Here is a 21,082-nt window from a genome sequence, read left to right as displayed (position 1 = left end):
TCAGAAATTAGGGTACGGTTCCTAATTAGAAGAGGGGGTGTTCTACTTGGGTGCTCTACCGTACGGAGGAGGTCGAATAAAAAAGGGAATCGCGGATCGGCGCTACTCCATTCGATGGCGGCAAACTGCGTCTAGGGCAGAGGAGGGAAATCGGCAGAGGGCGGCTCGGCTGGCGGTGGCTCGCGAGATCGCTCCGCGAGGGGTGACTTTCGGCAGAGGAGAGTGGAATGGAATCGGGCGGAGAAGATGAAGAGGAAAACTAGAAGAGGTGCGGCGCGATCGAGAAGAAAATAGAGGGGAGGAGAAGAAACAGCCGCGGCGGTTAGGGCCAGGGATCGGCGTCGGGGATGACACGGCACAGCGAGGAAGGAAACGAAGGAAAAATAGAAAATAAACGAAAAGAAATAAAATAAAAAGGGAAATTCAACTTTTCCTCGTTCAAATGGGATTGCCTAAATAGGCTTTCCCCGAGTCTCATTTTTATCCCCGTAAACTCGTCCCTACGAGCTTCGAAAATTCCTGAAAAATTTCTAAAAATTTTGAAAAATTCCCTTATTATTATTTGCCCTTTTTCGGTATTTTATAGGGTAGATCAAAAATTTTAATTTGTGGGCCTCAGACATTACTTCTTGTCGAAGATTATCAATGTCGGGCACCCACAGCCTTCCTTTCGGCCATAGGATCCCGCTATCATTTATTTGAAGATCAGGTGCTTTTCCCTTTTTGATCTGTTTTGTAAGTCTTGCCAATGTTGGGTCTTGCTTCTGCTTCAACTTAATTATTTCTCGAAGGCATGGTTGTGCTGAGAGCGATGCCAAAACTATCTTGCCCATGCTTTTCCGACTTAATGCATCAGCTACCATATTTGTTTTGCATGGGTGGTAGCTTATTATTAAGTCATAATCCTTTAAGAGCTCAACCCATCGTCGTTACCTCATGTTTAATTCTTTCTACGGAAACAGATACTTGAGACTCTGATGATCTGTAAATACTTCACACCTGGCTCCATATAGATAGTGTCTCCAAATTATTAGCACGAATACTACTGCAGCTAGTTTGAGGTCATGCATTGGATAGTTTTGCTCGTACGGTTTCAGTTGTCGTGAAGCATAAGCAATAACCCTACCCTCTTGCATGAGGACACACCCCAGACCTCCTTTTGATGCATCACTATAAATAGTGAAGTCCTTATCCTCTACGGGTAGTACTAATACTGGTGTAGATGCAAGCCTTGTCTTTAATGTTACAAAACTCTTCTCACATTCTTCACTCCAATTAAATTTGGAGTACTTTTGTATGAGTTTGGTAAGAGATATAACTATCGAGGAAAATCCTTCAACAAATTTTTGATAATAGCCAACTAGCCCTAAAAAGCTTCGAATCTCTATTACTATCTTTGGTCTTGGTCAGTCTAAAATTGCTTCCACGTTCTTGGGGTCTATAGAAACGCCTATTTTGGAGATTATGTGACCCAAGAAGGTGACGCTTTTCAACCAAAATTCACACTTCTTAAATTTGGCATATAGTTCATTTTCTATCAGTATCTGGAGGGTAAGGCAAAGGTGCTCTTTGTGATCTTCTTCATTGATGTCGTCGATAAACACCACCACAAATTTATTAAGATATAATCTAAACACTCTATTCATGAGATCCATGAATGTTGCCAGGGCATTGGTTAAGCCGAATGGAATTACCATGAACTTATAGTGTCCATACCTGGTTTTGAAAGTCGTCTTTAGTATATCTTCGACCATGACCTTCAGTTGGTGATAGCATGACCTTAAATCTGTTGGATCGAAAAGCGCTAGAGGGGGGGTGAATAGCGCTCATGGCTTTCACTCGTTTTGGATTCGTAAAACACTCGAGAAGTAGCAGCGGAAAAGATAAAATAACAAACATACAAAAGACTCCAAGATTTACTTGGTTCGGAGCCTAGGGCGACTCCTACTCTAAGGCCCTCGATCGTTGATCGCTTTCGGTGGGCAACAACTATAATATCGCAAATCTTTTACAAGCAAATAAGTACAAGTATTAAACTTTAAAAGATTATACGGACAAATACAAAGATGAACGAAGTGGTTGTCAATTGTCGGAGTAGCAGAGTCTAGTTGAAGCTTTCGGAGTAGCGTACAAGATCACAAGTTCTTCTGTTCGAGTTCATCTCGAAGCTGCACCCCAAGGCTTCTTTTTATAGCCTCTGCAAGACTGATCCAGATCCTCGAACCTCGGGATCAGATTTGACCCAAAGCAGATCAATTGACCGATCCCCGGTTCGGTCGACTGATCAGATGACCTCCACCTCATCCGATATGCTCGCTCCGCTTCTATCTAGTCAACTTCTATCCAATGTTCGATCGACCGATAAATAGGTTTGGTCGACCAATCAGCTACTATGACTCAGTCCAACCAGCCTGATCCAGTCGGTGCCCAACCTTGGTTCGGTCGACTGGTCATAAGGTTTGGTCAACCAATCCCCTTGTCGAGCTGGTCCAATCTCTGGAAAACTGATCTGCTGGCTTAGGGGTTCGGTCGACCGATCCTCGGTTCTGTCGATCGATCACAGCCGATTCCAACCCTGCATAAATATGTTAGTTTCCTACAAAACAGAGTTAGAATACAATAGAAACTATATAAGATAAGTCTGACAGTTTTCGGACTATCCGGTTCTGACTTCGGATTTCCGACCGGAAATCCTAGGTCGAACCGATGCCTAATGTTCCCTCTGCGGGGAACGCACCCTCACCTACTCCTCTTAGGAGAGTTACCTGTTACCAGTGCGATCCTCCAGAATGACTGGACTTTTGCTCGGTGCTCGATGCTTTCGGACTTTCTGCTGGACGCCCACTCCCCGACCCGTCCAGTCTTCCACCTGGTTCGCGACACCAGGACTTTCCACCTAGGGTTACCACCCCCTAGGACTTTTGCCTGAAACGCTCGACCCACCAAGACTTTCTGCATAGGGTTACCACCCCCTATGACCTAGGGTTACCACTCCCTAGGGTTTTCCTTCACCTAGGGTTACCATCCCCTATGACCTTGGGTTACCACACCCTAGGGTTTTCATCTTGCCTAGCTACAGCTAGAACTTTTGCCTAAGTATCATTTAGGACTTTCCTGCAAGCTTCATGAACCTTGTTAGATAACACCACAGCTTAACTTTGAACTCTTTGCCATAATCAAAAACTCAGGTTCGATCATCTGGTGCTCACTGCACCAACAATCTCTCCCTTTTTGATTATGACAATCTTGGTTCAAAATTAAGTAAAACATAACATTAAATAAGGAATAAATAACGAAAGTTAACCATGAGCATCAATGCATAAATAAAATTTAAAGCTTATGCTTCCCCTTTCATTATGTTTAATTTCTTGATTTCTTAACTTTGACTTTTTTCTCCACCTTTGACATAAATCAAAAAGATATCTAAGAAGAGAGAAAAATATTCTATTTACCTTTAAGCTCCCCCTGAAGGGCAGCATAATTAAGTACTTAGATTTTGATAAAAATTTGATTAAGTACTTAGCTTAAAAAAGATTTTGTCATTAAAGGACAGTTAAATCCTTTGTTTAAAAAATTTAGTCAAATTTGAAAAGCTAAAGTTGAAATTCTTAGAAAACTATTTAACTAAATTTGAAATTCTTTTGAAAAATACTTAGCTCAATTTGTTGTTTTGAAAACTGACTTTTTTCTTAAAAAATTTTGATAAAACACTTCACCTTTTTAGAATAAACTTACTAAGAGAAAATTATTTTGACTTTGAAAAATAACTTAGCTAGTTTTTGAAAAATTGAAAAAATTTTAACAAGAAATTTTTCAAAAAGAAACAATTAGTCAAATATGAGATTGTTTTGAAAGACTTTTAAAAAAAACTTAGCTAAATTTTGAAAGGATTTTGAAGGAATACTTAGTTAAATTTTTGAAAAGCTTTTTCAAAAAATACTTAGCCAAAAAAAAAAATCAACTTTGATGATTGTTTTGAAAGGTACTTAGATAAGTTAGAAATGCAAAAATACTTAGTAATTTTTCCCAAAAAATAATATTGCCAAAAAGAACTTTATGTAGCTTTCTTAAAATAACTTGGTTTTAAAAAGAATTTTAAGTATAAGATGATGAAAGGTTTAAGGCTTAATTAAAAAACTTATTTTTTTAAAAAAAAATTGGATTTGTTTTTTTTTTCAAAGAGTTTAACTTTTAAAAATAATTAAAACCACACAATTTATTTTAAAAGAAACTTAGCTTGACTCCACAAACTTTCCCTTAATTAAAGCCAAAAAAAGTCCTTAGAGTCATAGAGTCCAAGCATAAATAATATATATATTCCTAATTTTTCATCTCACTCATTCTAGGCTATCAAACTTGTTTTTTTTTAAGATTATTTAAAGGTTTTTCAAAATAATTTTTTTAAATGAATTTCAGAATGATTTTTAAAGTGATTTTAAAATTATTTTTGAAATAATTTTTAAGATGATTTTTAAAGGATTTTAAAAGAATTTTTAAATAATTTTGAAATTGCTTTTTAAAATAATTTTAAATAATTTTGAAATTGATTTTTAAAAGATTTTTTAAATAATTTTGAAATTGAATTTTTTTAAATATTTTTAAAAGATTTTTAAAATAATTTAAAATTTGATTTTTTAAAATATTTTTAAATAATTTTGAAATTGATTTTTTAAAATATTTTTAAATAATTTTTGAAATTGATTTTTTAAAATATTTTTAAAAGATTTTTTAAATAATTTTAAAATTGAATTTTAAAAAGATTCTGAAATTCATTTTTAAAAGATTTTTAAATAACTTTTGAAATTCATTTTTTAAAAGATTTTGAAATTGATTTTTAAAAGATTTTTTAAATAATTTTGAAATTGATTTTTTAAAATATTTTGAAATTGATTTTTCTAAAAGATTTTTAAAAAAATTTGAAATTGATTTTTTAAAAGATTTTTTAAATAATTTTGTAATTGATTTTTTAAAAGATTTTAAAAATATTTTGAAATTGACTTTTTTTAAAAGATTTTTAAATAATTTTGAAATTGATTTTTTAAAAGATTTTTAAATAATTTTGAAATTGATTTTTTAAAAGATTTTTAAATAATTTTGAAATTGATTTGTAAAATATTTTTAAATAATTTTGAAATTGATTTTTAAAATATTTTTAGAAGACTTCGAAATTGATTTTTAAAATATTTTTAAATTGATTTTTTAAAAGATTTTTAAATAATTTTTAAATTGATTTTTTGAAAGATTTTTAAATAATTTTGAAATTGATTTTTTTAAAGATTTTTAAATAATTTTTGAAATTGATTTTTTTTAAAAAAATTTAAATAATTTTGAAATTAATTTTTTAAAGATTTTTAAATAACTTTTGAAATTTATTTTTAAAAGATTTTTAAATAATTTTGAAATTTATTTTTTAAATGATTTATAAATAATTTTTGAAATTGATTTTGTTAAAGTTTTGTAAATAATTTTTGAAATTGATTTTTAAAAGATTTTGAAATTGATTTTTTAAAGATTTTAAAATAATTTTGAAATTGATTTTTAAATGTAACGACCCGGCCCTCTTGGCCCATTTGACGACCTCTCATGTCGTCGACCGTCGGCCCTTATGTCGTCGGCCCATTTGGCGACCTCTAATGTCGTCGACCGACGACCCTTGGCCGTGTCGTTACTCAGTAGGACTTTCCACCCCTGGCAGTGGATTTTTGCCTCCCCCAGGATTCGAACTCTAGATCTCCAGGCTAAATACTAAAGTTTATGAATCCTGGTAACCAAGTGAGATGAGACTAAGTGAGATCATCTCACTTGGTTACCAGGATTCATAAACTTTAGTATTTAGCCTGGAGATCTAGAGTTCGAATCCTGGGGGAGACAAAAATCAACTGCCAGGGGTGGAAAGTCCTAGTGAGTAACGACACGGCCAAGGGTCGTCGGTCGACGACATGAGAGGTCGCCAAATGGGCCTCCAAATGGGCCAAGAGGGCCGGGTCGTTACAATAAAAAGACCCCTTTTTATTGTAACGACCCAGCCCTTTGGCCTCTTGGGCGGCCCTTGTGGCGGCCCAACTGGTGGCCCCTTATGTCATCGGCCCATTTGGCGACCTCTAATGTCGTCGACCGACGACCCTTTGGTCGTGCCGTTACTCACTAGGACTTTCCACCCTTGGCAGTGGATTTTTGCCTCCCCCAGGATTCGAACTCTAAACCTCCAGGCTTAAGTATTAGAGTTTATGAATCCTGGTAACCAAGTGAGATGACTGTAACGACCACCCTTCTTACTACTACTACTCTCTAAGGATGACTGTTACTTAACTACTAACTCTACTTAACCGGTATGATTAAATATCACATGGAAACCCTACCGAAAAATTCCGACAGAGTCTCCCCTGTACCGGTGACCAAAGCTATAATACAAACATAGTATACACAGCCACAGACGGCTGGAACATATTTTCCATAACCACGCGGTAATAAAAATCACAATAAAAACCAAGAAACTACTCTAGCAATAGCAATGACTACAGCACTCCACAAATAATAAAAGAGACTAGCTAGACATGCGGAAATAAACTCAACTACAATCCCAAATTTAATATAACATTAACATAGAACTAAAAGAAAGTCTTGACAATTTTGCCAGCTACTTCTGGATCTCTCCACAGTCCAGCCATCACACACCTTCATCACCACCACCACCCTGTCGTCTCCCTTCATATCTTAGCTTTTCCTTTATCTGCAGTAGGAGGAAAGAAAACAAAACTATAAGCGAAAACACTTAGTAAGTACTAATCTATCTCACAAAAACTTCGAAGTGCATAAAAGAAATGCAATAATACTGAAACTGAAATGCTAAAGCAAAACTGCATGTACTCATGGTATACAGAAATAAAACTGAATACTAAACATGCTCACTAACTGACAGGAAAGTAATGAAACAACTACTGTAAGCTTAGAATTAAAGAACTAAACTTTTATTGATTCTAAGCATAAACTTGTTTCATTTTCTTATATCCTTATACTAGAAATTAATCTTTTAATTTCTCTTTCACTTTCTTCTTCTTGTTCTTCTTACTTTTCTTATACTAGAAATTAATCTTTTAATTTCTCTTTCACTTTCTTCTTCTTGTTCTTCTTACTTTTCTTTTCTTCTTTTCTTTGGGCCCAGGCTTAGTACCATCTTTATTTTGCACGCTCTCTAATAGTGACTGAGGTAGCGAGCCTCTAGTCCTATGAGGTAAAGACCTTGGTCTTACCAGGGCTAAGACCTTGGAATTGGTCACCTGGATTTGTTTAACGACAACCTTGGAAGTCGGGTACTAGCCTCTTACTTTAGTTTACTTGTTATCTCTTTTTAACTAGACCTTGGTCTTTTTCTTTTTACTCAGTTTTCTCATAATCCTTTATTAGAGTTTATTGGAATCCTTTAGATATACCTAACAAGTGTAGGATTACAATTAACTAAGCATGCTATATAAAAACAATACAAGGAAACAATCTAAACTCTCTCTAAGCATGTTATAAAACAAAGCAACAGAAAAGCAAATCTGAACTTTCTAAACATGCTGTAAAACAAAGGAAAAGAAAGCACATCTGAACTTACTAATCATGCTATAGAATAGAGCAAAAGAGAGCTAGTTTGAACTTTTAAAACATGCTGTGATAAGAGCAAAAAAAGCTAATCTAATCTTACTAATCATGCTATAAAATAGAATTAAGAAAGCAACTTTAAGCTTACTAATCATGCTATAAAATAGAGCTAAGAAAGCAACTTTAAGCTTACTGATCATGATATAAAATAAAGTAAAAGGAAGCTAATTTTGGACTTTCTAAACATGCTGGATAGGGTAGCAAAAGAATGTGACTTTAAGCTTTCTAAACATGCTGTAAATAGAGCAAAAGAATACAACTTTAAGCTTCCTAAACATGCTGTAAAATAGAGCAAAGTCAATCACTAAAATGCTGGATAGGGTAGCAAAGTAAGCTAACTCCGAATTGTTATAACGAGGTTGTTCTTGCCTTTCAAACAGTAATAAACAATCTATCCCAACATACTAGTATACTAAGTGGTGCATGCTTGTTAAGTAGTAGGGAAAAACTAAACCGTGCATGCTCTAGTTAATGGATGTTCATGTCCATGGATGTAGCAAACAAAACCCAGAACTACCTACTATTAACTAAGGGATGTTTATGCCCATTTGCTCGGCCAAAACAAGAAAATGAACTTGTTGGAATTTATGGCAGCAGGTGTACATACACGGATACTACAACTAAGAGCTAAACTTCTTCTATACAATTAAACTCAAACAATAAATAGCATGCTCAATAGGTAGGCTACAGAAGGTAAGGAATAAAAGGGAAAAACCCTAACTCATAGTCCTGTTCAATAGCAAACCCAAGCAAGAACTCACGGCACAACACTTTGCATGGTACAATTTGGCACAGCAGCTTCTACAAAGAACTCACATAAAATTCTCCACAACATGCTTCGAATTCACAATGAACAAGAGCACAATTTCTCAATCCTAACATGTTGTGCTCGTATAAAGGAAAGATCAAACTTGTTGTGCATGCAAATACTAAGATTCTAGGGTTCCTGCTAGGCCTCGGAAGCAAAGGAAGAATCAAAAAGGAGAATAATTGCACTTATACAAGCTTGTTGTGATGTACAACTATTTGTGCCAAATTGAATCGTAGTCAATTGCAGGAAAACTTAACTGTAACTGAAAAAGCTAAGCACCCTAAGTACTCAATGCAACCTAGGGTTCATGTAAAGCTCACGAAAATCTTCAAATTACAGCCGGCGGTAAAGGATGAGCAAACCGATTCTAGGGTTCGTGCAAAGCTTCGGAAACCAGACAGGGATCAAGAACAACTTCGGAGCTATCCTACTACAGGTGAGTAGTACTTACCGAGGGTTCTTGGACTTACAACCGAAGGAGAGGAAGGTCTAGGGTTCCAAAGCTTGAAACTTTTGACTTCTTCTTGTGCCTGCGCGCTCTCCTTGCCGAGAGAAGTTCGGCTTCGTGAAGAATCCGTGGAGAGAGCTCGCTGGCCGCCGGAATCGCCTAGGTTTGAGCTGCGGTCTTCGCCCGAGGAGAGGAGACGTCGTCGCGAGGGAGGAGGAGAGAAAATGTTTAGGTTTTATTTTTTTTCAGAAAAATGAAAACCTAACTTTGTTTCTTATATCCGGGTTTTGATCAAAACTATGCTATAAACCTAATTTCCTCCATATAATGTTAACAAAATCTTGTAGCTCAGCTGGTTGGGTTGGTTTTGCTTGAGTCAGTCCGACCCGAGGTCGTGGGTTCGAACCTCGCATTCCATAATTTTTGTCAAATTTTTTTTCTTTTTGTAAACATACTAAATGACCTCCAAAAATTGCGTAAAAATACTCTAAAAATTTCTAAAAATCTCTAGAATATTTTAAAAGCATTTCCAAATATTTTTATGGACATTTGGAACTCGAAATAGGAAAAATCGATTTGTTACATTAAAAGACTTTGAAATTGATTTTTAAAAGATTTTGAAATTGATATTTTTAAAGATTTTTAAATAATTTTGAAATTGATTTTTTAAAAGATTTTTAAATAATTGTTAAAATTGATTTTTAAAAAGTTTTTTAAATAATTTTTTAAATTGATTTTCTAAAAGTTTTTAAATAATTTTTGAAATTGATTTTTAAAAGTTTTTTAAATAATTTTTGAAATTGATTTTTAAAATATTTTTAAAAGATTTTTAAAAGATTTTGAAATTGATTTTTAAAAGATTTTTAAATAACTTTTGAAATTGATTTTTAAAAGATTTTAAAAGACTTTGAAATTGATTTTTAAAAGATTTTGAAATTGATTTTTTAAAAGATTTTTAAAAGGATTTTTTCAAAGAATTTTTAAAATTATTTTTAAAAGATTTTTAAAATGTTTTGAATTATTTTTTAGGTGGGTTTAAGTTAATTTATTTGATTAAGTTACTTTACCTCATTAGTTTGATAATTAACTTAATTAGTTAATTAAATTATTTTATTTAAATTGATTAATTTGACTAAATTTGTCTTAAATCCATCTCACCCGATTCTAAATTATCAATCTGGAAATCTTATGTAGTTTTGTGAGATGGTTATCTTTAATTTAAATTATTTCTAAGGATTAATTTACATTTGAATTAAACTTAGATTTTCCAATTAGTCAATTAAATACACATTTCAAGTATTGGTTCCGAGTCAATGGTGAGGCACTAGGCCTTCTTGGGTATGGGATCATCCACCACTTTCTAGACAGAACCGCTCAAAAAAATATATATTTAATTTTCTTTTTGGAACTCCTAGGTTTAACTAACAAGTGTAAATTATGCCTAGGTCCTTAAACTATCCTAATCTAAGCATTTAATAAAAGCAGGAAAGAGAAATAAGGCAATCATCAAACAATTTTAATAATGGTCTTTCTATTGGCTCCCCCTGGATCATAGCCTTGATAAGGTCTATCAAGGTAATGGATCTGATCCTTGGGGACTCAATAGTGTCCAAGTCCAACTTGATTGACTAATTTTGACTTGAGGACCCATGCTTGGACTATGTTTCTACTTGATCTATTTATAATTGACAGATATAATTTGTGTTTGGCCTTAAATCCAAGTCCAAATTTGTTGTAAACGGCTCTTTGTTTCCCAAGAATCAGATCCAGATTCTTGGAACCCAAGGTGAACCGTTCCAACGTATCCTTGAGTTCTTTAACCTGAGTTTTCAAATTGGAATTCTCTTCCTCAAGTTGTTGGACTTGGGTTGAATTTCCAATTTGAACTGGCTTGGTTAAGGGACTTGAGTTAGTCACTTCTTTAAGGGTTGTTACCTCCTTTAGAAGTGACTTGACCCGGACGTTGGATTTAGCCAATTTTTTTAATAAATAGGGAACTAAGTTTTGTAAATTTTCTAGGTTATCTATGTTAATACCAGAAATTACAGAGCTTACAGTGGGTTTTGGTCCTTCGGAAATGGATACGGATCCGTGGCTTCATTCAGACTCAGTTTTTGATTCGCTCTCGATTTCGGATTCAGACTCGGTCTCGGTAACATGTGCTAGTACTGGTAGAGCAAGAAGGCTCGCTTGCTCCTCTTCGTCGGATTTGAATTTGTCTGATGACTCGGACCATGTTGCCTTCAATGCCTCCTTTATCTTGCTTATTCCTGCAAATAACGCAACACCTTTCTCGGTCAGAGTAGTATTAGTGTGCTCAAATAATTCGTTTATGAAATTACATTTACTTACTTTCATGTCAGATGTATCCTCGTGTAGCTCGCTCAGCTTCTCCCATAACTCCTTTGCATTTGAGAAGGGGCCGACGCGGTTCAGCTCTTCATTGGTTAACCCGCACTAAAGAGTATAGGTTGCTTTAGCATTTGCCTCGACTTTCTTGATTTGATTTGCATCCCAGTTCTCGTACGATATTGGTTTGCTGGTGTTATCAATTGGGAGTTCTAGGCCGGTTTGGATAATCATCCAGACCTCGAAATTAATCTGAAGGTACGCCTCCATTCGTCCCTTCCAGTTGCCGAAATCTTCTCCGGTGAAGAGCGGAGGTCGGGTTGTGATGTAACCTTCTTGATGGGCCATTTTAGAAAGACAATCTCATAAAATAAACACAATAAAACTTGTTCCAAGACTTGGTCTTAGATTAGTAGTGCTGGAAAAAGATAGAAATAGGAATTCAAGAATTTCATAAAAAAATTAAAATATTATTAAAATATTAAAAAAATATTATTTCAAACTTTTGAAAAAGTGATATTTTGTTAATTCCAACTAATGGTGAAAAGATTAAAATGAATTTTTTGAAAATAATTTTGGAGGGAAAAAACGAAAGGACGACTCATACTCCAATTCAGAGCCTAGGGCGACGAAAAAGCAACGAAAAAATGCTCGAACGGTAGTTGTACCAATTCAAAGCAACCTCGCTTTGATACCAATTGTTGGATCGAGAAGCGCTAGAGGGGGGTGAATAGCGCTCGTGGCTTTCACTCGTTTCAGATTCGTAAAACACTCGAGAAGTAGCAGCGAAAATAGATAAAATAACAAACACACAGAAGACTCCAAGATTTACTTGGTTTGGAGCCTAGGGCGATTTCTACTCCAAGGCCCGCGATCGTTGATCGCTTTCGGTGGACAACAACTATAATATCGCAAATCTTTACAAGCAAATAAGTACAAGTATTAAACTTTAAAAGATTATACCGACAAATACAAAGATTATACCGTAAATCGGAGTAGCAGAGTTTAGTTGAAGCTTTCGGAGTAGCGTATAAGATCACAAGTTCTTCTGTTCGAGTTCATCTTGAAGCTGCACCCCAAGGCTTCTTTTTTAGCCTCTGCAAGATTGATCCAGATCCTCGAACCTCAGGATCAGATATGACCCGAAGCGGATCAGTCGACCGATCCCCGGTTCGGTCGACCGATCAGATGACCTCTACCTCATCCGATCTGCTCGCTCCGCTTCTATCTAGTCAACTTTTATCCAATGTTTGGTCGACCGATAAACAGGTTCGGTCGACCGATTAGCTGCTCTGACTCAGTCCAATTAGCCTGATCTAGTAGATGCCCAACCTTGGTTCGGTCGATCAATCCTAAGGTTCGGTCGACCGATCCCCTTGTCGAGCTGGACCAATCTCTGGAAAACTGATCTGCTGGCTTGGGGGTTCGGTCGACCGATCCTCGATTCGGTCGACCGATCACAACTGATTCCAACTCTACACAAATATGTTAGTTTCCTGCAAAACAGAGTTAGAATATAACAAAAACTATATAAGATAAGTCTGATAGTCTTCGGACTGTCCGGTTCTAACTTCGGATTTCCGACCTGAAACCCTAGGTTGAACCGACGCCTAATGTTCCCTCTGCGGGGAACACACCCTCACCTACTCCTCTTAGGAGGGTTACCTGTTGCCAGTGCGATCCTCCAGATCGACTGGACTTTTGCTCGGCGCTCGATACTTCCGGACTTTCTGCTGGACGCCCGTTCCCCGACCCGTCCAGTCTTCCACCTGGTTTGCGACACCAGGACTTTCCACCTAGGGTTACTCCCCCTGAGGACTTTTACCTGAAGCTCTCGACCCGCCAAGACTTTCAGCATAAGGTTACCACCTCCTATGACCTAGGGTTACCACTCCCTAGGGTTTTCCTTCACCTAGGGTTACCACCCCTTAGGACCTAGGGTTATCACACCCTAGGGTTTTCACCTTGTCTAGCCGCAGCTAGGACTTTTGCCTAAGTATCACTTAGCACTTTCCTGCAAGCTCCATGAACCTTGTTAGATAACACCACAGCTTAACTTTGAACCCTTTGTCATAATCAAAACTCAGGTTCGATCATCTAGTGCTCACTGCACTAGCAAAATCAAGTTTGGAGAACATTGTGGCTCCTTTAAGTTAGTTGAAGAGGTTGTCTATCCTTGGAAGGGGTACTTATTCTTGATTGTGATTTATTCAATTCCTAGTAATCGATACACAATCTCATACTCCTATCTTTCTCCTTCACAAATAAAACTAGGGATGCCCACGGAGATGCGCTCAGTTTGATTTGCTTTTTGTTTAACAACTCTTGAAGTTGTTCTTTTAGTTCGTTGAGTTGTGTCAGGGCCATTCGATAGGGTGCCTTCGATATTGGCACCGCACTTGGTGCCAAATTAATTTCAAAGTCTACTTCACGGTTAGGAACGGTGCCAGGTAGTTCCTCAAGAAATACATCTGGGAATTCTTGAACGACTGGAATTTCTTCTAGCCTGGCCTTGATCTTCTCTTCCACCTCACTTATCATAACTAGATAGATTTCATCACTGCTCCTCATGGCTTTCCAAGTCTGAGATACGGACAGGAGCAATCTCTTTTCCTTGGCCTTGCCATGGTAGATGATTTCTTCTTGGCTTGAAGTCTGAAGTTTGACGATCTTCCTGTGGTAATCCACTAATGCGTGATTCTTGGCCAACCAATCCATTCCAAGAATGGCATCAATCTCAATCATGTTTAGTTGAATCAGATCAGCTTCGAATGTATGATTACCAATACTGACCTGACAGCTTCGATGCAAGTTATGAGTTTCGATGGCCTTATTAGTGGGCATAACCACTCTATATGATTCACTAAGTATTTCAGCTATGAGTCCTAACTTCATAATGAATCTTTTAGATATAAAAGAATGAGTGGTATCATGGTCAAACAATACATAGGCAGTCATTTTGTTGATTAGAATGGTACCTACCACCACATCGCTTATGTTGTCCACCTCTTTTTGAGTCATAGAGAACATCCGAGCATTGGGCTTATTCTCCTTTGGTTTATTCTGTACTACAACAAAATTTGATACCACCCCTTGTTTCATAGGTTCACGACAATCCATAATTCGATACCCCATCTTCCCACAATTGAAGCATGCACCGAAGAGCCTACGGCATTCTCCAAGATGTCTAAAGTTACAAGTAGGGCATGGCTTAATGCTTTGGGAGAGCAAAGTGTAAGAGGGTCCTTTGGGCTTGCCACTTGATAGGTTGAGCCGTTTTAACCTTTGTTCACTTGGGGAAGATTGACTCGCGAGGGGTCACTTGTTCTTGCCTTCATCTTCACATCGTTTGATGTTCGTTTCAGCTCTAATGGCTGCTTCCATCAGATCAACAACGTTAGTTGGCTCGTAGACTGCTAATGATGATTGAATTCGGCTACTGAAACCCTTCTTGAAGCGATGTAGCGTCAGAGTGTCATCTGCCATGATGGTTGGGGCATAAGTCCCAAGCGAGTTGAACTTTGAGGTGTACTCCACTACGGACATACTCGGAGCATGAGTAAAGTTTTTAAATTCACTCAGCTTCTATAACCTGAACTCAGTCGGATAATACTACTTCAAGAACATCTCTTTAAATTGTTGTCATGTCACTGGTCCAGCTTCAATCATTGTTGGTGAAATGATTTCCCACCACTTGCGTGCCCTATCTTCTAGGAAGGGTGTCACGACGTTCACTTTAAACACCTCTGGGATTTCCAGTAGTCGAAGCTGAGTCTCAATATTCTTAAGCTAGTTTTGACCAACTTCTGGGTCGGGGTTGCCATCAAACGTCGGGGCTCTATTTTTCCGAAGAGACTCATAGTAGTACATAATGCCACGCGGTTGGGATTCTGGCTAGCACTTGGGGTCGCTAACCCTTGCAGTGTGGTTGTTATGATGGTAACAATGGACATTAAATCTTCTTGTCTTATCTAACTCTTGGGGGAGGGTTTGCATCTTTATTGTTATTGCGGTTGGCGCAATTGGGGTTACGGTTGTTCTGAACAGGTATGTCGGTCATTTCCTAAAATCAGATAAGCGAAATAGTTCATGATATTTCAAAGATAACTACTTAAGTAATGAGGAGTATCGATTAACGAAATCAAATTTTGACTTTCCTACTAGAAGTTATAGGCAATCAGAAACTTTCCTGAAATAGCAAAAACATGATTTTGGTGGCCTAAACGATGAAATTCGGTAGAAAATAGCATGCATCGCGATGAAGGGATCATGATTTTTGCTAGTTAGGCCATTTCGAAGGGCACTAGCCGTTTTTCGAAAATCCAACTTTGTCATATTTGAGTACAAAATGTCTCAACCGAATTAAAACTTGGCTCTGATACCACTTCTGTTGCACCCCTGACCTAGGCGCATGACACCTCCATTGTTCGTGAATATAAATACTCAAAAATAACAAGTCTCATAAAGTGAATACCAACCAATAATAATATGGAATTATTGTCTTTACAATTCAAAAGCGAAAAACAGAAGCGTACAAGTAAAGATAACATGAACTATAAGGTAGAATCACTTGGACAGGGCTTCATTACCAGCTCCAAAACATCTCTTGCTCCTCTTTCTCGACTTGTTCCTCATCTTTATCTAGGAATGGGAATAAGGGGTGTGAGTGCTTGGGAAAACACTCAATAAGTGGGGTTGATCGAACATAGAACGACAGAATATAAAACATAGCAAGACATTCGGAATTCATGATGGAAACATAACTTAATCAAAAAAATATACTTATAACACTATTAATCATATTGTTTTCCATGGTATTACTGATCAGTCCCCTATATGTAATTCCTCTAAGGGGTGAGGCTATATATCAATTATTATTATCCACCGCATCAGGACCATAACTTGTCATATCTTATTATGTTTTTGGAAATTCTCTTTAACTGATCAGCCCCCTATATGTAATTCCTCTAAAGGATGAGATCATGCCCCAAGGGCATAGCGCAGATGGTGGGCGCATGGTATCTCTGGCGTAATGGCCAGGGGTCGATTCTCAAGAACTGACGACCTGGGGTTTATCCTGCCATGCGCCTATGGGCTGTGTACCTACATGAACCTCCCTCCATATCCATGGGGCCGGCACTAGGGGGCCGCTAAGGTAGCGGATCTACCTCTAAAGGATGAGGTCATATATCGGTTATTATTACCCATCACATCAGGACCATAACTTGTCATATCTTAGCATGTTTTCAGAAATTTCCTTTTACCATATTTAACTTGGGTCATAACTGTTGTTCCCCGTGGGTGTTTTGATGTGAAGAACCAAGTTGGTTAGGTCCTGCGTTTTGTCTGATCCCTGTGTCTGAGTGTGCAGGAGCTTAGGAGCACAGGAAGTCGAGCGGAAGACGCAGCTAGCGAGAAGAACGGCACGGGAAGGGAGCTGACGGGCTCGGTGCGTCCGAAGGACGAGAGAGCTGCGGAATAGTACTCCGGTGGAGTGAGAAGAACGTGCGTGGCGTTCGAGGGATGAGATGCCGGACGGAAGCCTGCTCGAGGAAGGCCGGGAATTGGGTTCGGGTGAGCCCTATTCCGGTTGGCCGCAATCACCCAAAATATAGGAGCGTTGGAAGTCAAAGCAAGCTGGAAATGAAGCCAAGAAGCTGAGCTGCCAGCTTGAAGGCGCCTTCAACCAGGTTGAAGGCGCCTTTAGCCAGGTTGAAGGCGCCTCCAGGTTGAAGGCGCCTTCAGCCAGGTTGAAGGCGCCTTCAGCCAGGTTGAAGGCGCCTTCAACCCAGTCAATCCGACCGTTTGCCTTCGGATAGAGTTCTATCCGATCACTTGCTTGGAGGCGCCTTGGACCATTGTTGGAGGCGCCTTGGAGCTTTGGGATAGACTTTCCAGGGGCTATAAAAGGACCCCTGGACCTAGGAATTCATCATTCATTCAAGCTTTCAATTCCTAGCAACTTGTGAGTTCATTAAGTGTGTAAAAAGGCTTCTCCGCCTACAGTGAAGGAGACTCTGTTAGTGCGACTTTCGATTGTCCTGGATTAACAACCTCCTTGGTTGTAACCAGGTTAAACCTCGGTCTCCCGTTTTATTTCTGTCTTTAATTTTATATAGTTGCTAGTTATTTTTACTGCTGATTTTATTTCTGAGTTGGAATCCGAGGAGGGTATAGTTTATTTTTGATTTCAGAAGCAATTCACCCCCCTCTTGCCGGCCTCTGCTGAACCTATAATTGGTATCAGAGTCTGATCGCCTCAGAAAAAGGACTAACCGCCAACTGAAGCACTACGATCAAGACGATGGCCGGAGCGAACATCCATCCCCCGAAGTTTGACGGAGACTTCGCCACTTGGAAGCGCAAAATGGAGGTATTTTTTAAAATGAATTTTGATATTCTTATTACAATGAAATATGGTTTTGCTGCGCCGAAAGACAAAGAAGAAAATACATGGAGCAAGAAGGAGCAAGCCGATTTCGTCGCCAACAGAAAGGCAGAGTTTCACCTGCTCAGTGTGCTGCCACCACAAGAGGTAAGTCGAATCGGAAGCTACAACTCGCGAAAGATCTCTGGGAGAAATTCTTGGAGCTTAAAAAATACCTCCATTTTGCAGCTGTGAACGTGTTTTCTTCTGTGAATGTGTATACAAGAATAAGTATCAGATGTTCAGAGAATGTACCTTTCCAACGGAGAGGACCCTCCTTTTATATACCACCTCTTATAACCTCCACGATCATGTGGTGGCTAGTGATGTTAGAGTTTTGATGGGGTAATGGAGAATGTACAACCTTGGAAATGTGCAATAATTGTCCAAGAAATCTTTCATTTACCCATATGTATACCTTTTTTGTCATTTATAACTTATATCATTACTTAGGTTGTTGAAGAAAGATACTATTATAAGTGGTTCGTTGATGAGAGACACAATAATTGAAGAAGATTTCAGAAGAATATTCCCTAATAGATAGTAATTGTTATTCTGACAGGTTGTTAAGATTCTTTGCTCATGTTGTTGACTAAATATATCTTGGCCAGCCTATAGTCTTAGCGATCCATTCAAAAAATGATATGATGCTTTGGGCGTGGTGGAAATCCGTTCGCGAAACCATGTGACGAACTGTGTGGTGAAAATTCATTTGGGAATCAATATGAAACTAAGTGCTTTAAGCTCAGTCGGCTTTGTATCTGGCCAGGGGCATCCATTTGAGAATCAATATAAAGCTAAGCACTTTAAAGCCCGACCAGCCTTGTGTCTGGTCAGGCGTGCATAGAGAGATTTATAAGGTTCGTGGAGGCTAACCCTTATTCTGACCATACATATGACTGATTGATTGCAGGGTGGGTCAGATGTTATGGCCAGCCTGTAAGGTCGGCCATCTTTAGATCAAGTCGGGCATGTTATCTTTTTAGTTAAAAGGTAAAATGTTAGAACTCCTTATGCTTGACCAACCCAAGGGCCGGTCGACCTCATCTCGCCTAACTTGCAACTAGGTTGGGCTAGACTTAACGTTGGATGCACAACCAAGCCAAGTGAGGGAATACTCTTTCTTTGACTTTGACTGCTACATCATCTTGACTTTAACCGTCACATCATCTTGGATCCGCTCATTACGATCCGTATCAATAAGCATATAAGTTAATGATTGAACAATTGGTCTAAAAATAAATAATAAATTTGGGAGTATATGCGACACTCATGTTTACATAGGAGAAATTAAACTCTCGCTAGATAAACTTTTATTATCTCGTGCACTGCCTTGTGTCTATCAGACTTGATGGAGGGGTTTCACCTCTTGCTCTTCAGCCTGCACTTTTGAACGGGACTTGTCGTCTCCGATTGGCTTAAAGCATGCAAGCTCTGCGAGGGCAGCCACTGCCTCGACGACTCCTTCGATCCTCGCCGATATCTCGATGAGCAACGATGCCATCGTCACAACTGCCATGGCTTCTGTTAGAGGCATTAATACAACAGCCACGTCACACTCGTCGACGTCGCTGCTGTTCTCGTTCTCTAGTTCACTTGACTCTGCTGGTCTTGGCTGTGTTGATGCCTCGGCCAATGATGACAAAGAAATCTGAAGCTCTTCCACTGAATTTTTCATCTCCCCAACCAATAAATCGACACTAGGAGACTTCTTCGTCGTTTTTACGGAACTTGATAGTTCCTTTAAGACCTTGGAGGAGTCTGAGTTCAGTTTCATGCAAGCATCTCTCAGATGTTTATCCCAGCATTCTGGTGATCTCTGACATTGAATCAGTATATGGTTTAGTTTTTTTATTTCAAATAATGGAGTCGCCGCAGCTGAATTAACTAATGAGTTTCTTAATTGATTAATCACCTTAATCGTCTCTGAGTTAACGCACCCATGCATTGCTTCTACACAGTAGGCGCAATGCCTAATAGCAGCTCCCACCTTGCTATATTGCTGCCATGGGTGCCTAAATTTAAACCATCCGTGTGCCGGTTCCCATCTCGCCAAACTCGCCAATGAATCCTCCGATGATTTCGAGTCCAGCACACACTTGTAGCGATGTGACCTCTTAGAAGCTGATTCTGTCCTGTCTATACTGTCACCGTTCTTGGGAAAGTAATCTTCTAGCCCTCCTGTCAATAATTAATGATTCAAATTGATTCGAAGACACTTCTCAATTCAAACATTCAAATTTATGAATTAATGAATGAATGAGGGGATGGAAGATATATGTATACCTTCTAAGGACTCGGCAAGCTTCGCCAAATTTCTAGAAATGAGAAAATGGAGCTCTTGGCCAGACCAAACGGGGAAAATAAATATGCAAACAGAGACTGTGATTGCAATGCCAATTCCAATGGTCGATATGCGTTCCGTTGTTAAGTCCGCCAGATCATCGACGCGGTAGCCCGATAAGGCCACCAAGCTAAAGGTGAGGATGAATATGGTGACGCCGTAGTCGAACCGTGCCTTTACAGTTGGCATGAACCTGAAAAATGTCGCAGCTATAGCTGATACACACAACGATACGATTTAAAGATCATTATAAATAAGGTCGAATTCGTAAATAGACATCGGTCCACACGAGCCATGCCTACTTACCTAAAAGGAACACTGAGGCACCGAGAATTACTGGCTCCGTCTTTGGCCCTGACTTGTCTGCCATCCAGTGGGCGGCCAGTGCAAGACTGCCGCCGCCGAGCGTGGCTATTCCTCTGTTGATTACCTTGTACAAGCAACCACCTGCACTCATGCATTATATAAAATTAAAGGCGATCTACTAGTGAAAACTAGCTAGGATAACAAATTAAATGGAAATCACTTCTCTTAGTCGTTGTACTCACCGACAGTGTACTCGAAGACCACAACGACGGTCATCACCGCCCACATGGTGTTGCTGCCGAATTTATCATAGAAGGGGCGGGTGTAGTAAAAGAGCGAGACGAGAGAGAGAGCGACCCCTACTTTAACAGCGTGAATGACCTTTCTCGGATCGTCTGCACCCATTCTCCAAACCTTCTCTGCAAACACTATCACTTTCGATCTCATTCCTACTCCAAACTCAACCAGTCGATCCCAAGCCCTAGCCATCCCGCCGGACTCAGGAAGCACTTGGTTTTGATCAGCAGCCATTAGGTTACGTTGCCGATCGAATTGCAGTCCTAGCTATGAGAAGAGTATTGGCATATATATTTAAAGGCTGGCGAATTGTACGAGCGACTGTTGGCCAACCTCACTCATATCGTTTTCTTGAAGGAATATTGACCCCGCAGTAAAATAATAGATAGATTACGAGGACATTTTATTTAACATAGCAGTTTTTTACTCAGAAAGATGAGATCTCATGAAATATAT

The 21,082-nt window shown here is 38.6% G+C and overlaps 2 protein-coding genes across 2 annotated transcripts; both read right to left on the bottom strand.

Annotated features, from left to right (window-relative positions):
- Positions 1-11,000: 11,000 nt before the first annotated feature.
- LOC122050477 lies at positions 11,001-14,387 on the bottom strand. The gene is made up of 2 exons (XM_042611379.1): positions 13,496-14,387; positions 11,001-11,173 (listed from the first exon to the last, which is right to left on the bottom strand). Exons 1-2 carry the CDS (start codon positions 14,385-14,387, stop codon positions 11,001-11,003), a joined length of 1,065 nt encoding a protein of 354 aa, XP_042467313.1.
- An 832-nt stretch (positions 14,388-15,219) lies between these two features.
- LOC122050476 (aluminum-activated malate transporter 10-like) lies at positions 15,220-20,860 on the bottom strand. The gene is made up of 6 exons (XM_042611378.1): positions 20,572-20,860; positions 20,330-20,470; positions 19,966-20,238; positions 19,595-19,860; positions 19,046-19,498; positions 15,220-15,315 (listed from the first exon to the last, which is right to left on the bottom strand). Exons 1-6 carry the CDS (start codon positions 20,858-20,860, stop codon positions 15,220-15,222), a joined length of 1,518 nt encoding a protein of 505 aa, XP_042467312.1.
- Positions 20,861-21,082: the final 222 nt, after the last annotated feature.

Source organism: Zingiber officinale, chromosome 3A (genome assembly GCF_018446385.1).
Source record: "Zingiber officinale cultivar Zhangliang chromosome 3A, Zo_v1.1, whole genome shotgun sequence".
Lineage (NCBI taxonomy): Eukaryota > Viridiplantae > Streptophyta > Magnoliopsida > Zingiberales > Zingiberaceae > Zingiber > Zingiber officinale.
Note: the sequence above shows the minus strand (reverse complement) of the source record. Positions and strands in the feature narration are given on the sequence as shown.